General features: G+C 58.5%; 1 protein-coding gene across 2 annotated transcripts; it reads left to right on the top strand.

Annotated features, from left to right (window-relative positions):
• The first annotated feature begins 30 nt into the window (after window positions 1–30).
• CYTH2 (cytohesin 2) lies at window positions 31–8,731 on the top strand. 2 transcript variants are annotated; one of them, XM_013006661.3, is made up of 12 exons: window positions 31–183; window positions 478–625; window positions 705–771; window positions 1,955–2,073; window positions 2,695–2,775; window positions 3,537–3,649; window positions 3,808–3,956; window positions 4,322–4,433; window positions 7,792–7,868; window positions 7,991–8,062; window positions 8,149–8,303; window positions 8,465–8,731. In XM_013006661.3, exons 1-12 carry the CDS (start codon window positions 147–149, stop codon window positions 8,550–8,552), a joined length of 1,218 nt encoding a protein of 405 aa, XP_012862115.2. In that variant the 5' UTR covers window positions 31–146; the 3' UTR covers window positions 8,553–8,731. The 2 variants fall into 2 exon arrangements, with proteins under 2 accessions (XP_012862115.2, XP_045148861.1); XM_045292926.1 differs by lacking the exon at window positions 31–183 and having other exon boundaries at window positions 315–625; window positions 4,322–4,434; window positions 7,790–7,868.
• The last annotated feature ends 3,759 nt before the right edge of the window (window positions 8,732–12,490 follow it).

Genomic DNA, 12,490 nt, shown 5'->3' with positions numbered 1-12,490 from the left:
GGAGGCCATCGATGCCCCGCCCCCCTGGCCCAAGTTTCTCAGGCTGTCATTAGCGTCCCTTGCCTGGTTACTTCTGCACCCCAGAAGCCGGACTCCCAGCCCCCCGTCTTAACACAGCACCCAGGAGCCCAGGCCCCCAGCTTGTAATGGAGCCGGGAAGCCAAGGCCTGAGCCCCCTCCCAAGTAATGGGCTCCAAAGTTCACCGGTTCCAGCCTCTCCCGCCCCAAACTTAAAAGAGTTCAGGTGCCCATGCTGCAGAACTCAGGACCCCAAGTTCCCTCCCCCTGCCCGACCTCTGAGACAAGATTCCCGGGGGCCCCCCTGGCACCCCTGCATGGACTGAGGAACCCATGCCCCTAACCCCGACTTCTGGGAGGCATAGAAGTCCCGGACGACCACCCTGGCCCCCAGACCTTCCAGCCGGACACCACCCCCAGTCCCCAGCTTGACCTCTCACCTTTGCTGCCTGCCCCCAGAGCCCCCGGACCTGACGCCAGAGGAGCGCATGGAGCTGGAGAACATCCGACGGCGGAAGCAGGAGCTGCTGGTGGAGATCCAGCGCCTGCGGGAGGAGCTGAGCGAGGCCATGAGCGAGGTCGAGGGTCTGGAGGCCAATGAGGGCAGGTGAGGGCTGGGGCCAGAGATGGGGCGCTGGGGCTCAGCCCGGATTGCCCGTGCATTAATTAACCCTCTGTCCCTGCAGTAAGACCTTGCAGCGGAACCGGAAGATGGCGATGGGGAGGAAGAAGTTCAACATGGACCCCAAGAAGGTACTTAGGGCCACCTGGGATGGGGTCCTGGTGGGGGCTTCTGCGACTCCTCCAGGTTCCGGATATTTGATGGCTATAGGTCTGCTCTCAATGGGCGGGCTCCGTCCTGGTCCCTGGGTGCAGATATATCAGTTATTCTATCTCTGCTCTCTCTGATTTTTGCTTGTGCTTGGCTCCCTGCTAGGGCCGCCCCCATCCCCTCTCTAGATCCTGGTGTCACTCAGGATCTCAAGAGGAGCTCAGAGCTGGTAGGGGACATGGACGGTGACACGCACAAAGGAAGGGTGACCTGTGCTCTGAGGGAGGGGGTGGGGCTGTGCATCAGGGAGGGCTTCTCTGAGGAGGAACTTTGAGGCCATTGGAAGGATGAGTACAGCCATCCCCAAGTGGAGGAACGACAGCCGTTTGGTTAGTTACTCACTTCCCGTCCATTCCCTGGGACTGCCTAGAGGCCTGGCCTGCGCTAGGTAGTGCTGGGGACCCAGAGAGGGGTTAGACTTTGCCCTGCCCTCGGGGAGCCCCCAGATGCAGCTCCCATATGGTATTTAGTGAGAATGGGGGACCTCCTGCCTTGGGGAGGGAGAGCGGTGTGGGTTTTACATGGTCATTGAGCAAACATTGATGGCTCCCGTGGCTGGCTGCTGGAGCCCTGGTGGCATAGTGGTTATGCATGGGGCTTGAAACCACCAGCTGCCGTGCTGGAGCAAGATGAGGCTTTAAACTACTCCTGTAGAGAGTGAAACAGTCTTGGCGCGAGCAATTGTAAAATACTGCTGGATGTGATTGAACTGTGGCATAGTATGATGTCTGAATTAGCTCCTCATAAAATGGTTTTGGGGGCGGGGGTGGGGGTGGGTAAGAGTTATAGCCTTGGAAACCCACAGGGGCAGTTCTGCCCGGTCCTGCAGGGTTGCTGTGAGTCAGAACCGACTCGCTGGCAGGGAGTTTGGTTTTTGGATTTTTGGCTGGCTGGTCCCAACCGACAGGACTGGATTTGAGAAGGAACAGCAGGTGCACAGGCCCTGAGGCGAGAGAATGGTGTTGTAGGACTTGGGGAGCCGTTTCAGAATGAAGCCTGCCTGGCCCTGCCCTGGTGGGCATGGGAGTGGGCTGCACGGAGCGGCTTGGCTCTCCTGCCCGTGGCCCTTGGCCCGTGGCCCTGAGCCCAGCACCCACCCCTCAGGGAATCCAGTTCCTGGTGGAGAATGAGCTGCTCCAGAACACGCCCGAGGAGATCGCCCGCTTCCTCTACAAGGGGGAGGGGCTCAACAAGACGGCCATCGGGGACTACCTGGGGGAAAGGTGAGTGAGCCGGGCCCTGCTCAGCCCTCCCTGCCCTCAGACGCCTTCCACCACCGACGTGGTCTCAGGCCTGCTGACAGGAGAGCCTGGGCTGGGTCTGCTGGAGCCTGGAATCTTGGGGTGGGGTGGGAAAATGGGCGTGCATGGGGATGCAGACATCTGGGGAGTGTGGACCCCTCTGGAAGTCTGGGCTACATAGGCCTGGACACAGGGCCATAGGGACTGTGTGTGGACGCCTGGGGCATTTAGGTCCCGTACCTCTGAGGTGCTCAGACCTCTGCGAGCCTTTGTGGTGCACGCGTCTGGATGTCTGGGGGGTGTGGTGTTTGTGTGGACCTCTCAGGTAGGTGGTGAGTGTCTGGGCATGGGGGAGTTGGGGGTTGGGAGGGGTCATCTGAGAGCTGGTGGGGGATAGAATGCTTCTTGCCCTTCTCTCAGTTGTCAGCCTTGGCTGTGATGCTCCCAGCAGACGGTCCACCCAGGAGTGAGTCTGAGCGCCCAGGCCTGGGAGTGGGTGCCAGCTTACAGGTTTCCCCTGTAGCCAGGGAGACCTCCAGGGCACTCAGCAGGCTGGCCTCCCCACAGTGGTTCCTGACCAGGCCCTTTCCCCTGTCCTCCCAGGGAAGAGCTGAACCTGGCAGTGCTCCACGCCTTCGTGGACCTGCACGAGTTCACCGACCTCAACTTGGTGCAGGCGCTCAGGTGAGAGGGCTGGAGGGCGGGGATGGCCAGAGGGTGCCCCACAGGGCTTTCTTATTTACAAGTGACAAACCCTCCTGAAAGCAAAACGCTATAGGAAATCGATTGCCTCACAGCGAGGACCTCCTTCAGGCAGAGCTGTATCCAGTTGCTCGGGTAGTATTAGGTCAGTCTGCCCTTTTATTTCTTGGTTGTGCCCGGAGCTGTGTTGGCATTGCCCTTTGTAGGTCCTCCTCTCACTTAAACAGAAGCCCCTGGCAAGGACCCAGCTGGCTTAAAAACCTTGCCTACAAAAACAAAAGAGAGAGACTGTGTTTCTTTATGAAAAGGAGACCCCCCCGCACCCATTACTGTCGTCAGTTCCAGTTCACAATGACGAGATGGGACAGAGCTGGACTGGCCGCTGAGGTTCCAAGGCAGCCATCCTTCCAGAGGCAGACTGCCCTTTCTTCCTCCTGCAGTGTCTGGGGGCTTCCAACTGCTGACCTTTGGTAGCAGCCAAGCACTGAATACTCGTGTCACCAGGGCCCCTCCGTTTCCTAATATATTCATCAGTTGTCCCAGGGCCAGTGCTCATTGGTCAAATTAGATCATGTGCCTCTGTCCCCAAAACAGTTGGTGTGGCTAAGAGATTTTAATCATTTCTTCCCAGAGATTTGGGGCTTTTACTGGCCAGTTCCAAACCAGGGACTTAGCTGGGGAAGGGGTGCGTTAGCCCCAGGCCCACAGCCCTCTTACCCCCCCGTCCGCCCACCCCAACCCAGGCAATTTCTGTGGAGCTTCCGCCTCCCGGGAGAGGCCCAGAAAATCGATCGGATGATGGAGGCCTTTGCACAGAGATACTGCCTGTGCAACCCTGGGGTCTTCCAGTCCACAGGTAGGGTCCTGGGCCTTGGGGTCCAGGAGAGAGAGAAGGGGCAGGGGGGCCAGAGTCCTGGCCTCCTCAGCAACCTGGGAACCAGGACTCCTGGGAGGGTGGGGCTGGGAGCCTGTTCCGTGGGTCCGGTCGCATCACCCCCACCCTGTGTGGTGCAGACACATGCTACGTGCTGTCCTTTGCCGTCATCATGCTGAACACCAGCCTCCACAACCCCAACGTGCGCGACAAGCCGGGCCTGGAGCGCTTCGTGGCCATGAACCGGGGCATCAACGAGGGCGGGGACCTGCCTGAGGAGCTGCTCAGGGTCAGCACCCCCCTCCCTCAGCCCTCACCCCCCCCACCCCCAGATCCCTATGCACAGTTCTGAGTAACAGTCTGGTCCCCACAGACCCTCCCATCCACCCTCGGGGCCAGTTTCCAGCCCAACCCCCATGGCTGGCTCACTCTCGTCTCTTGTCTGTCTGTCTCTGTCCTCCCACGCTCTCTACATCGCCCAGTTGTCTATCTTCCTGTTTCCTTCCTGGTACCCAACACCCTTCATGCCTTTCCTTCCTCTCCTCTTCCCCCAAGGTCTCCATATGCCCCAGCCCCACTCTCTATCCCCAGTAGCCCTGGAGGGTCCCCGGGCCATGAGTAGCTCACTTACCCCACTCCCCACCCACCCCGCAGAACCTCTACGACAGCATCCGAAACGAGCCTTTCAAGATTCCTGAAGACGACGGGAACGACCTGACGCACACCTTCTTCAACCCGGACCGCGAGGGCTGGCTCCTCAAGCTGGGTACGGCCCTGCCACCGGCCCCCGACTCGGTGTCCCCTACTGTGTGACCTTCGGCCAGTGATGCACCCTCTCTGAACCTCCATCTCCTCCTCTGACCCACGGAGTCAAAGAGGGGCTTATTGGGAGTGTTCCCCAATGGCTTCCTGCCACCCAGCAGTGTAGGGTGGCCCTCCTCAATGGCAGTCACTGGCCTTGCCACAAGGGCACAGTGGGGACCAGGCAGCCCAGTACTCAGTGAGGTTGGGGAGGCTTCTCTCTGAAGCTTCCGGTTGCAGCTATAGGAAAGCCCACACTGGGGCCTCTTCATGGTCTGATACGCAGGCACTTGCCATCTTACCAGCCAAGACCCCAGGCTCCAGGGCATGTGTGGCTCTGCTCAGTGGAACCCTACACCCTGTTGGCCTGAGCGTCAGGTCAGTGGCACGGTGACCTCTCTTCTAACCATCTCTAAACCAAACCAAAACCCCCTGCCATGGACGCCTGTCCCAGACACCCCCAGGGGACTGATTTCTCACCAGGCCTCCTGGTCTCGGGTGGAATAACTCACCTGGCTGAGAGGCTCGGGTACAGGGCTGTGACTTACGGGTTGGGCTGTTAATGGAGTGGTCAGCAGTGCAAACCCACTAGCTGCTCCGAGTCAGGGAGCGAGGTTAACTTCTAAAAAGGTTTGGTCTCGGAAACTTGGGGAGCAGTTCTCTGTCCTACAGGGTCACTGAGCAAAACCACACTGGCAGCAAAGGGATTTGGTTTGTTTTGTTTAACTGCAGTCAGGTGGGGGCTCCTTACAGGCTGGGGGCAGGGGTCCAGGCTACTGGGACACACCTGGCTCCAGCCTTTCAGAACCGTACCTTGGTGTGCCGACTAGGCGACCCGGAGGGGCACTGAACAGCTGTGACGAGCTGTCAACGGCAGTCGGATGAAGTCAGAGTCTCTGGGGCAGGATGGGCTGATGGTCGGACGGAGCTCCCCACGAGGATCCTGGGGGGAACGGGTGTTGCATGAGGAGCTTCAGGGTGACACCTGGCATGGCTGCTCTCGGGGGGGACTGGGTCTGTGGGGGACAGAGGATACATTGGCCTAAGCAGGGGCTCCAGAAAGGGCCTCGCTTCCCTTTTTGTGTTTTGGTGCTCGTTTTGTTGGTGGTGGTTGTTAACTTAGTTTTCCATGAACAAGGACCAGAAAGACTGGTTCAAACCCGCCCTCCACTCTGCCGGAGAAAGAAGAGGCTGTCTGACTTACTTTCCTAAAGACGTAACAGACTCAGAGACCCGATAGGGCTGTTTGACTCTGTTCTATAGGGTTGTTAGGAGTCAGAACCCACAGCAGTGTGTTACATCTCCCTTCTGGGAACCTCAGCACTGGTCAGCCTCAAGATTCTCACACTGGGCCCCCAGCCTCTGGTCCCGCCCAGCCCCTCCGTTTCATCCGAGCACCGGGCCATGGACACCTTAGGAAGTGCAGTTCTGTGGCGCATGGGTCACCAGGAGTCCGTCCACGCTACAGCATTTACTCTCATGCTAAAACCTCACTGAATCACACAGTTGCACCCAGAGAGGAGGCCATGTACACTGGCCCCTGAGCTGTCAGGTGTGTGCAGGTTCCAGAGCAGTGCTGCTGGCGAGGACAGGGTTCTGGTGACAGGCGGTGGTTGAGTAAGGCCGTTGGCATCGAGGGAAGCTAGTGATGAGTCCGCATCGAAAATCAAACTCTGACGACTAGTGGATGCTGATTCACCGTGACCCTGCACGACAGGGTCGAACTGCCCCTGTGGGTTCCCCAGACTAACTCTTTATGCTCCCATGGGGTGGGCGTGGGTTCAAACTGCTGACCTTTCAAGTAGCAGCCCACCAGGTGACCATGACGCTACCAGGGCTCCCGGGGTGATGGACACCTACCTCCAAAAACACCCTGTTGTAGAACTGAATGGAACTCCCTAGGGTTTCTGGAACTGAGGGAGCAGACAGTTTCGTTGTTCTCCCTCAGAGCCTGGTGGGTTCAAAGTGCTGACCTTGTAGTAAACTTGCTTCCCTCTCAAAAAAAAAAAAAAGTGCCTTTGAGTTGATTCTGCCTCTCACCAACCCTCTGGCACTGAGTGGAACTGGTCCCCTAGGGTTTCTGAGACTGAGGCTTTATGGGAGCCGATGGCCTCTTCTTTCTGCTGAGGAGCAGCTGGTGGGTTCAAACCACTGACCTGGTGGTGAGCACAGGTACTTCACCACTGTGCCCTGAAGGCTCTTGAACTGAGCACCGGGCGGGTGGGCCACTTTTAGCCCTGGTGGTGCAGCAGGTTACCTGCTGGCCCGTCGGGACTGGTGGTTGAAGCCCACCAGCTGCTCCGTGGGAGAGAGATGAGGCCATCTAGTCACCCCCCTTGTAATGATTGGCATCCTCGGGAACCCTCTGTCCCACAGGGCCCCTGAGATGGCTGTGGGGGAGTGGGGGTCCATCCATAAAATGCTGAGGTCAGGCAGGGAATGGGGGGCGGGGGGGCAGCAGGGAAGCAGTGGGTGGTTGCAGCCTGCCAGGGCTTGGTTCCAGCAAGCAGACCCACTGGCAGCTGGAAAGTGGGGATCCAAGGGGTCTCCAAACAGCCAGCTTTTCAGACGAGTCCAGAGAGGGTGAACACTTGTCCTAAGGCCACATAGCTTTGAACTGGAACTGAGCCGGGACCCACGCACACCCACCTCAGCCCAGGAATGTAGGGGGCAGAGGTTGCCTTCTCCACTTTTTTTTTTAGGTGGGGGGGACTAAAAAAAATTCACCGAGGCCCTCATTCCTGGGTACCTGCTTGGAGTGTTGTGCTGTGCGGGCCATGGGAGGGAGGGTCTGGGCATGCCTGCCTCACATGGCTGTAACTGGTTTCTTCCCTCTCTCTCCCTCCTGCCCTCCCCCTCGGCCGCTCCACTTCACCCGGCTGCCCCTTTCTGTTCCCTGGCACGCTCCTCACCTCGCCACCCTCTCTCTGTCGCCTTGCGGCCCTTGGGGGTGCCCCTCCTCCTACCTCCCCTCCTGCGCCCGCCTGGTCCTGTCTGCTTTCTCGCTGCCTGCCCCAGGAGGTAGGTACCCGCTGCTGCTCCCCCTGCCCACCTGCCTTCCCGAGGAGGGGTGGGCCGGCCCTGTACCCCAGGGAGGAGGGTGGGTGGGCCCTGAAGAAATCAATGAAGCATCCCACGCCCAGCCCCCAGCCGGGGAGTCCGAGGAGGCCTCCACAGGCCTACCGTCGCTTGCCTGTCTCCCCCAGCGCTGGCTTCTCCCATGCCTGCTCTCCCTTTGCCTCCCACCCCTTCCAGTGGCCTGTTCCCCCATCTACCTCCTGCCCCCCAGTTGAGCCCAGGCCCCCTCCCCCCTTCCTTTTCAGGGGGCCGGGTGAAGACGTGGAAGCGGCGCTGGTTCATCCTGACTGACAACTGCCTCTACTACTTTGAGTACACTACGGTGAGGGCAGTGCCCCATGGCTGGACTCGGGCTGAGGGAGGAGGGACTGCGGGGGCGGACAGTGTCTGAATATTGGGGGAAGAGGAGGTTGGAGGCCAGCACTGTCCCACCTGCTGCTTTAGGACAAGGAACCCCGCGGAATCATCCCCCTGGAGAATCTGAGCATCCGAGAGGTGGACGACCCCCGGAAACCCGTAAGAAAGACTGCACCCCCACCCTGCCACGAGAAGGGGCGGCTCCAGCCCCTGCCTGCGCTCACTGCATCTTCCGTTCTCCCCAGAACTGCTTTGAGCTCTATATCCCCAACAACAAGGGGCAGCTCATCAAAGCCTGCAAAACAGAGGCCGACGGGCGAGTGGTGGAGGGCAACCACATGGTCTACCGCATCTCCGCGCCCACGCAGGAGGAGAAGGACGAGTGGATCAAGTCCATCCAGTGAGCCCGGGGAGGCCAGGACTCCCTGGTCCGGGTGGGGGGTGGGGACGCGGGCTGGGTTTGTGGACTCCTGTCTGAGGGAGGAGGGCTGGGGAGACTCTGGGGTCTGATGGAGGAGGGACTGAGGGCACAGCCTCACCCCAGGGTGCATGTTTTCACAGGGCGGCTGTGAGCGTGGACCCCTTCTATGAGATGTTGGCGGCCCGGAAGAAGCGCATCTCCGTCAAGAAAAAGCAGGAGCAGCCTTGACCTCCCGCCCCCCACTCCATTATTTATTTTGGAGCTGCCCCGCCTGGGTGGCCGGACCCCTGGGCCCCGGGGCTGCGGATCCTGGTTTCCCCGTTTGGAAAATTCACCACCTCTAGCTGCCCACCCTCATTCTTTGTAATTAACACACTGTTGGTAATCTTATTAATTATTTAACCACTCGCGGCCTGTGGCCCCGTCATTTCTTGGGGTTTTCAGAGTCGATGTTGCTGGGGCATTGGCTGGGGGCAGACACCTGTAGCTGCCCTTCCCTTGGGCTGGTTCCCGGTGCAGGCGCCACGTCGGGGGCCAACAGGGCCTGTGGGCAGGCAGTTGCTGGGCCAGCTTAATGGGAGGATGGCTCTGCATGTAAACGTCATTCCGAGGGAGGGCTTCAGAAAGCAGGTCGACAGAAGGTGAGCTCTACTTCCAGGCTGACTTTGTAGAGCCTGACATTCCTGCCAGGAGCCCTGGTAGCACCCAGTTTGAGCGCTGGGCTGCTCCCTCAAGGCTGGTGCTTGGAGTCCAGCAGGGGAAAGCCCTGGTAGTCTCCGTGAAGGTGACCGTCTCCGAGACCTCAGGGGGCAGCCTGTCCCCTCGAGCCCCGGAAGGATGAAAAGGGCTTGGGCACTGGAATTCAGAGGCACAGTCTTGGGAAGGCAGGCCGAGGGGGGTGCACCGGAGGAACAAGCAGTGTCTGGAAGGAGCCTTTGGGTGGAGGTGTGATGGAGCAGGCCTGGGGCTATGCCCAGGGTGGGTGGGAGGATTGGGTTTTAGTGTCCCTGGAATCAGAGGGTCGGTCTCCTTTGTTAGGTGTCTGAATCATAGCGATCCCTGTATAACAACAAAACACCCCCAGCCCTGGGCCAGTCTCACACTTTCAACCCATCCCATCGCTGTCCCTCCTGAGAACATGCCCAAAGGACGGGAGATGAAGTGTCTCCATCTTATCTCTAAGGAGCATGCTGGCTGTACTTCCAAGACACTGATCAGGCAGTCTGTGGAATTGTAGTCCTTGCCATGCCACACTCCAAATGCATCAGGTCTACCGTGGTCTCAATCCGTGTCCAACTTTGACATGCCTCAGAGGCAACGGGAAATGCCTTGGGCTGGTGACCTAGCTCCTGAGCGCTTGACAGACGTCTTCTGCAGTTCTCCCCAGTGTAGTGCTGCTCCCGTGAGCTTTGGAGACCCAGTTCAAGAAGGAGTTCCCTCTGCGTGGCTCCTGGGGAAGGGTCTTCACTCCGTGGTCCTCTTCACGTGGCCTGGCATCCAGCTGTCCCCCCAATCTCTGCTTCCACCTCAGCTCTTCGAAGCCTCAAGTTCATAGCAAACGGGCTCAAATATAGTTCAAGTCTTAGCTTCAGTCTCCCCAGGGGGTGCTTTATGCCAAAGATAGGTGCAGTCTGACCCCTTTTCGGAAAAATGTGATGTATAGAAGATGTGAGGCTTTTTTTTTTTTTAAGGTGGAGCTTGTCGGGTCGGGATGGGGACTCCACTGAGCTACCCATTCTGGTCTGGCCACCCCCTAGCCCTCCAGCGAGGGGCATCCAAGGTGTTTCCGAGAACAAGGGCTCACAGATCCCAAGAGCTCCTCTACTGGTTTTGGGCACTGAGACATGCTCCAGTAATAAAAACAGCTCCGGGAGGGGGGGCGGGTGGTGCAGAATCAGCTAGGCTGTAAAAGACGCTTACTACCCACCCCCCCAGGCTTGCAGGGAATTGTAGCTCCTGCCTGGAAGTTGCCTCTCTGAGAGGGCCCTGTCTCTAATCGACAGATCCTTAGGAGCGAGCAACATTCAGAATCCTGATCCCGCCCTTTCCCACAAGCTCCCTCGAGGCTAAAGGGTCACACAGCAGTAATCATGTGGCCACCTTCCAAGGCGTGCACTGCAATTCCCTACAGGCTCTGCGGCCTGGCTGCCTCTCTACCTAGAGAGGTAGTCTCCTGGGAGTCGTAGTTTCTCATTGATTCAATTACTGGGCTGGGGGAAAAAATGGTCCTAACCCTGTTTGAACCCTCTACAACCACCACCCGGAGCAGGTGAGAAGTGGCGTTCCCAAATGCAGCAAGGGAATTTCCAGCGCTTCCCAGTGGTTCAGGGAATTGCCACCCCAGCCCCAGAAAGCCACATTGTCGGGTGTCCTCGCGTGATAAATCGGAACGAAATACTTCTCAAGGGAAAAAAGTGAGAACTGTCGTTCTCTGGGAAAGCAAAAAGGTAAGGACATTTTCCAGGAAAACTGCGGCTCAGAGAGACCTCCACCAGTAAGCAGCTGGTTTTCAACGGAGGACACTCAGGATAGGGGGGCGGATGCCATTGATTCTGACTCGTGTGATGGGCTCTCTGGGCTGCTGTCTATCAGAGGAGGTCACCAGGCCTTTATTTCCTCGGAGCCCATCAGTGGATCCCAGCTGCCAACCTTTCAGGTAGCTGTTGAGTGCTTAACCACTGTGCCAAATTTGGCTCCAAATCCCAGCCAAACCCACCGCCATCGAGGGGATGCCAATTCCTCGCCACCCTGTGGGACCCAGTAGAACTGCCCCCCTGAGCTTCTGAGACAGACTCCCGCAAGGGACAAGAGAGCCCCTCCAGCAGAGCGGCTGGTGGCTTTGAACCGCCGACCTGTGGATCCTGCGCAGCCCACCGTGTGAACCAGGGTCTCATTTATAGGGTTTCTGAGATTAAATCTGAAGGTGAAGCAGACAGCCTCACCTTTCATCCTCAGAGGGGCTGCAGGTTTCCATCAGCTGACCAATGCCCATTTGCTCATAGCGCCCCCAGACTCCAGCCCCCTCAACATTGTCCCCCCTTCCTGGTCTTCACTCTAAGGCCTGAAGATTCTTGACTTTCCGCTCCCTCCTCACCTACACCTAGGAGTCTGAGCCCCTCCGCTCTCAGACTCGGGAGTCCACACCCCCTCCCTGGCCTGGTCCCATCCTGCGGCCACCCCAAGGGAGTACCTCACAGATCAACCACCACCCGAGCCAGCAGCGTTGGCAAGAGTCTCCCTGGAATATGCAAATGATCTAGGTAGCATCGTGGGGGGGTGGGCAAGTCGAGGCCAAGGGATCAGAGACCCTCTCGGGGTTTAAAAGGACAGCCGGAGGCAGAAACAGGCCAAGAGAAATCCCGACAAAGACAGCGACAGATGGAAACAAAGGCAGAAAAGACATAATCGGGCCAGGAGGGGAACCAGGGGAGAGACAGAGACTAGACAGAAGCGGAGCCAGGGAGCCACTCAGACAAAGAAGTAGAAATAGATCTTCCCAGGGAGAGAGGCAGAGGCTGAGGGGAAAGAGACAGGCCGATGCTGACAAAGGAAAGGGGAGGTGAAAGTGGGCCAGCGTGAGGCAGGCGCTACAGCTTGTCGGACACGGGTCCAGTTCACAGGGTTTTTTAAGGCTGTGAACTCCTCAGACGGTGCGCGCGGACTGGGCAGGTTTTACTGTTGGGCTAACAGCTGGGTGAGTTTTAATCCTTAACCTTCGGTTCATCATCTAGCCCTTAGCCATCTTGAGCCACCCAGAGACCCGGAGAAGACCAGGAGGGATGCGTCCAGGGAGAGAGGGGTGAGGAGAAATAGGTCAACCGGGCCAGGGCCACCCCAGGCAGGGAGGTAGAATCGGACCTTGGAGAAAGCAGCACGCTCTGAGAGTCTGAGGTGGTGGCAGCCCGTGGTGGCAGATGGCTCCCAGCCCCGCTGTGGAGTCAGGGTCCTGACCACACCCCTCCTCCACCCCCACCCCCACCCCCATTGCTTCTGGAACTTAAAAAGTGCCAGCTGCAAACACCAGAGTGAAGTCCTGGGGCCTCACAGCCACCGTTTCTTTCTGCCACTTTCCAGTCTGAGTCCCACAATCTGTCAAGTAAGGCTGCAAGGTGGAATGTTCTGGAAGGTTCGGGTTTCTCGTGGGGCAAGCGCCACACTCTCTGTAT

The sequence above is a fragment of the Echinops telfairi genome, unplaced genomic scaffold, assembly GCF_000313985.2.
Source record: "Echinops telfairi isolate 266 unplaced genomic scaffold, ASM31398v2 ScPeMD7_655;HRSCAF=1070, whole genome shotgun sequence".
NCBI lineage: Eukaryota > Metazoa > Chordata > Mammalia > Afrosoricida > Tenrecidae > Echinops > Echinops telfairi.
Note: the sequence above shows the minus strand (reverse complement) of the source record. Positions and strands in the feature narration are given on the sequence as shown.

Coding starts and splice junctions, on each gene's coding strand:
- CYTH2 (XM_013006661.3), top strand. CDS start 147: ATGGAGCCGGGAAGCCAAGGCCTGAGCCCCCTCCCAA. Junction 4,434..7,791: donor GGGCTGGCTCCTCAAGCTGG/GTACGGCCCTGC, acceptor CTTCCTTTTCAG/GGGGCCGGGTGAAGACGTGG. Junction 8,063..8,148: donor TGGACGACCCCCGGAAACCC/GTAAGAAAGACT, acceptor CGTTCTCCCCAG/AACTGCTTTGAGCTCTATAT.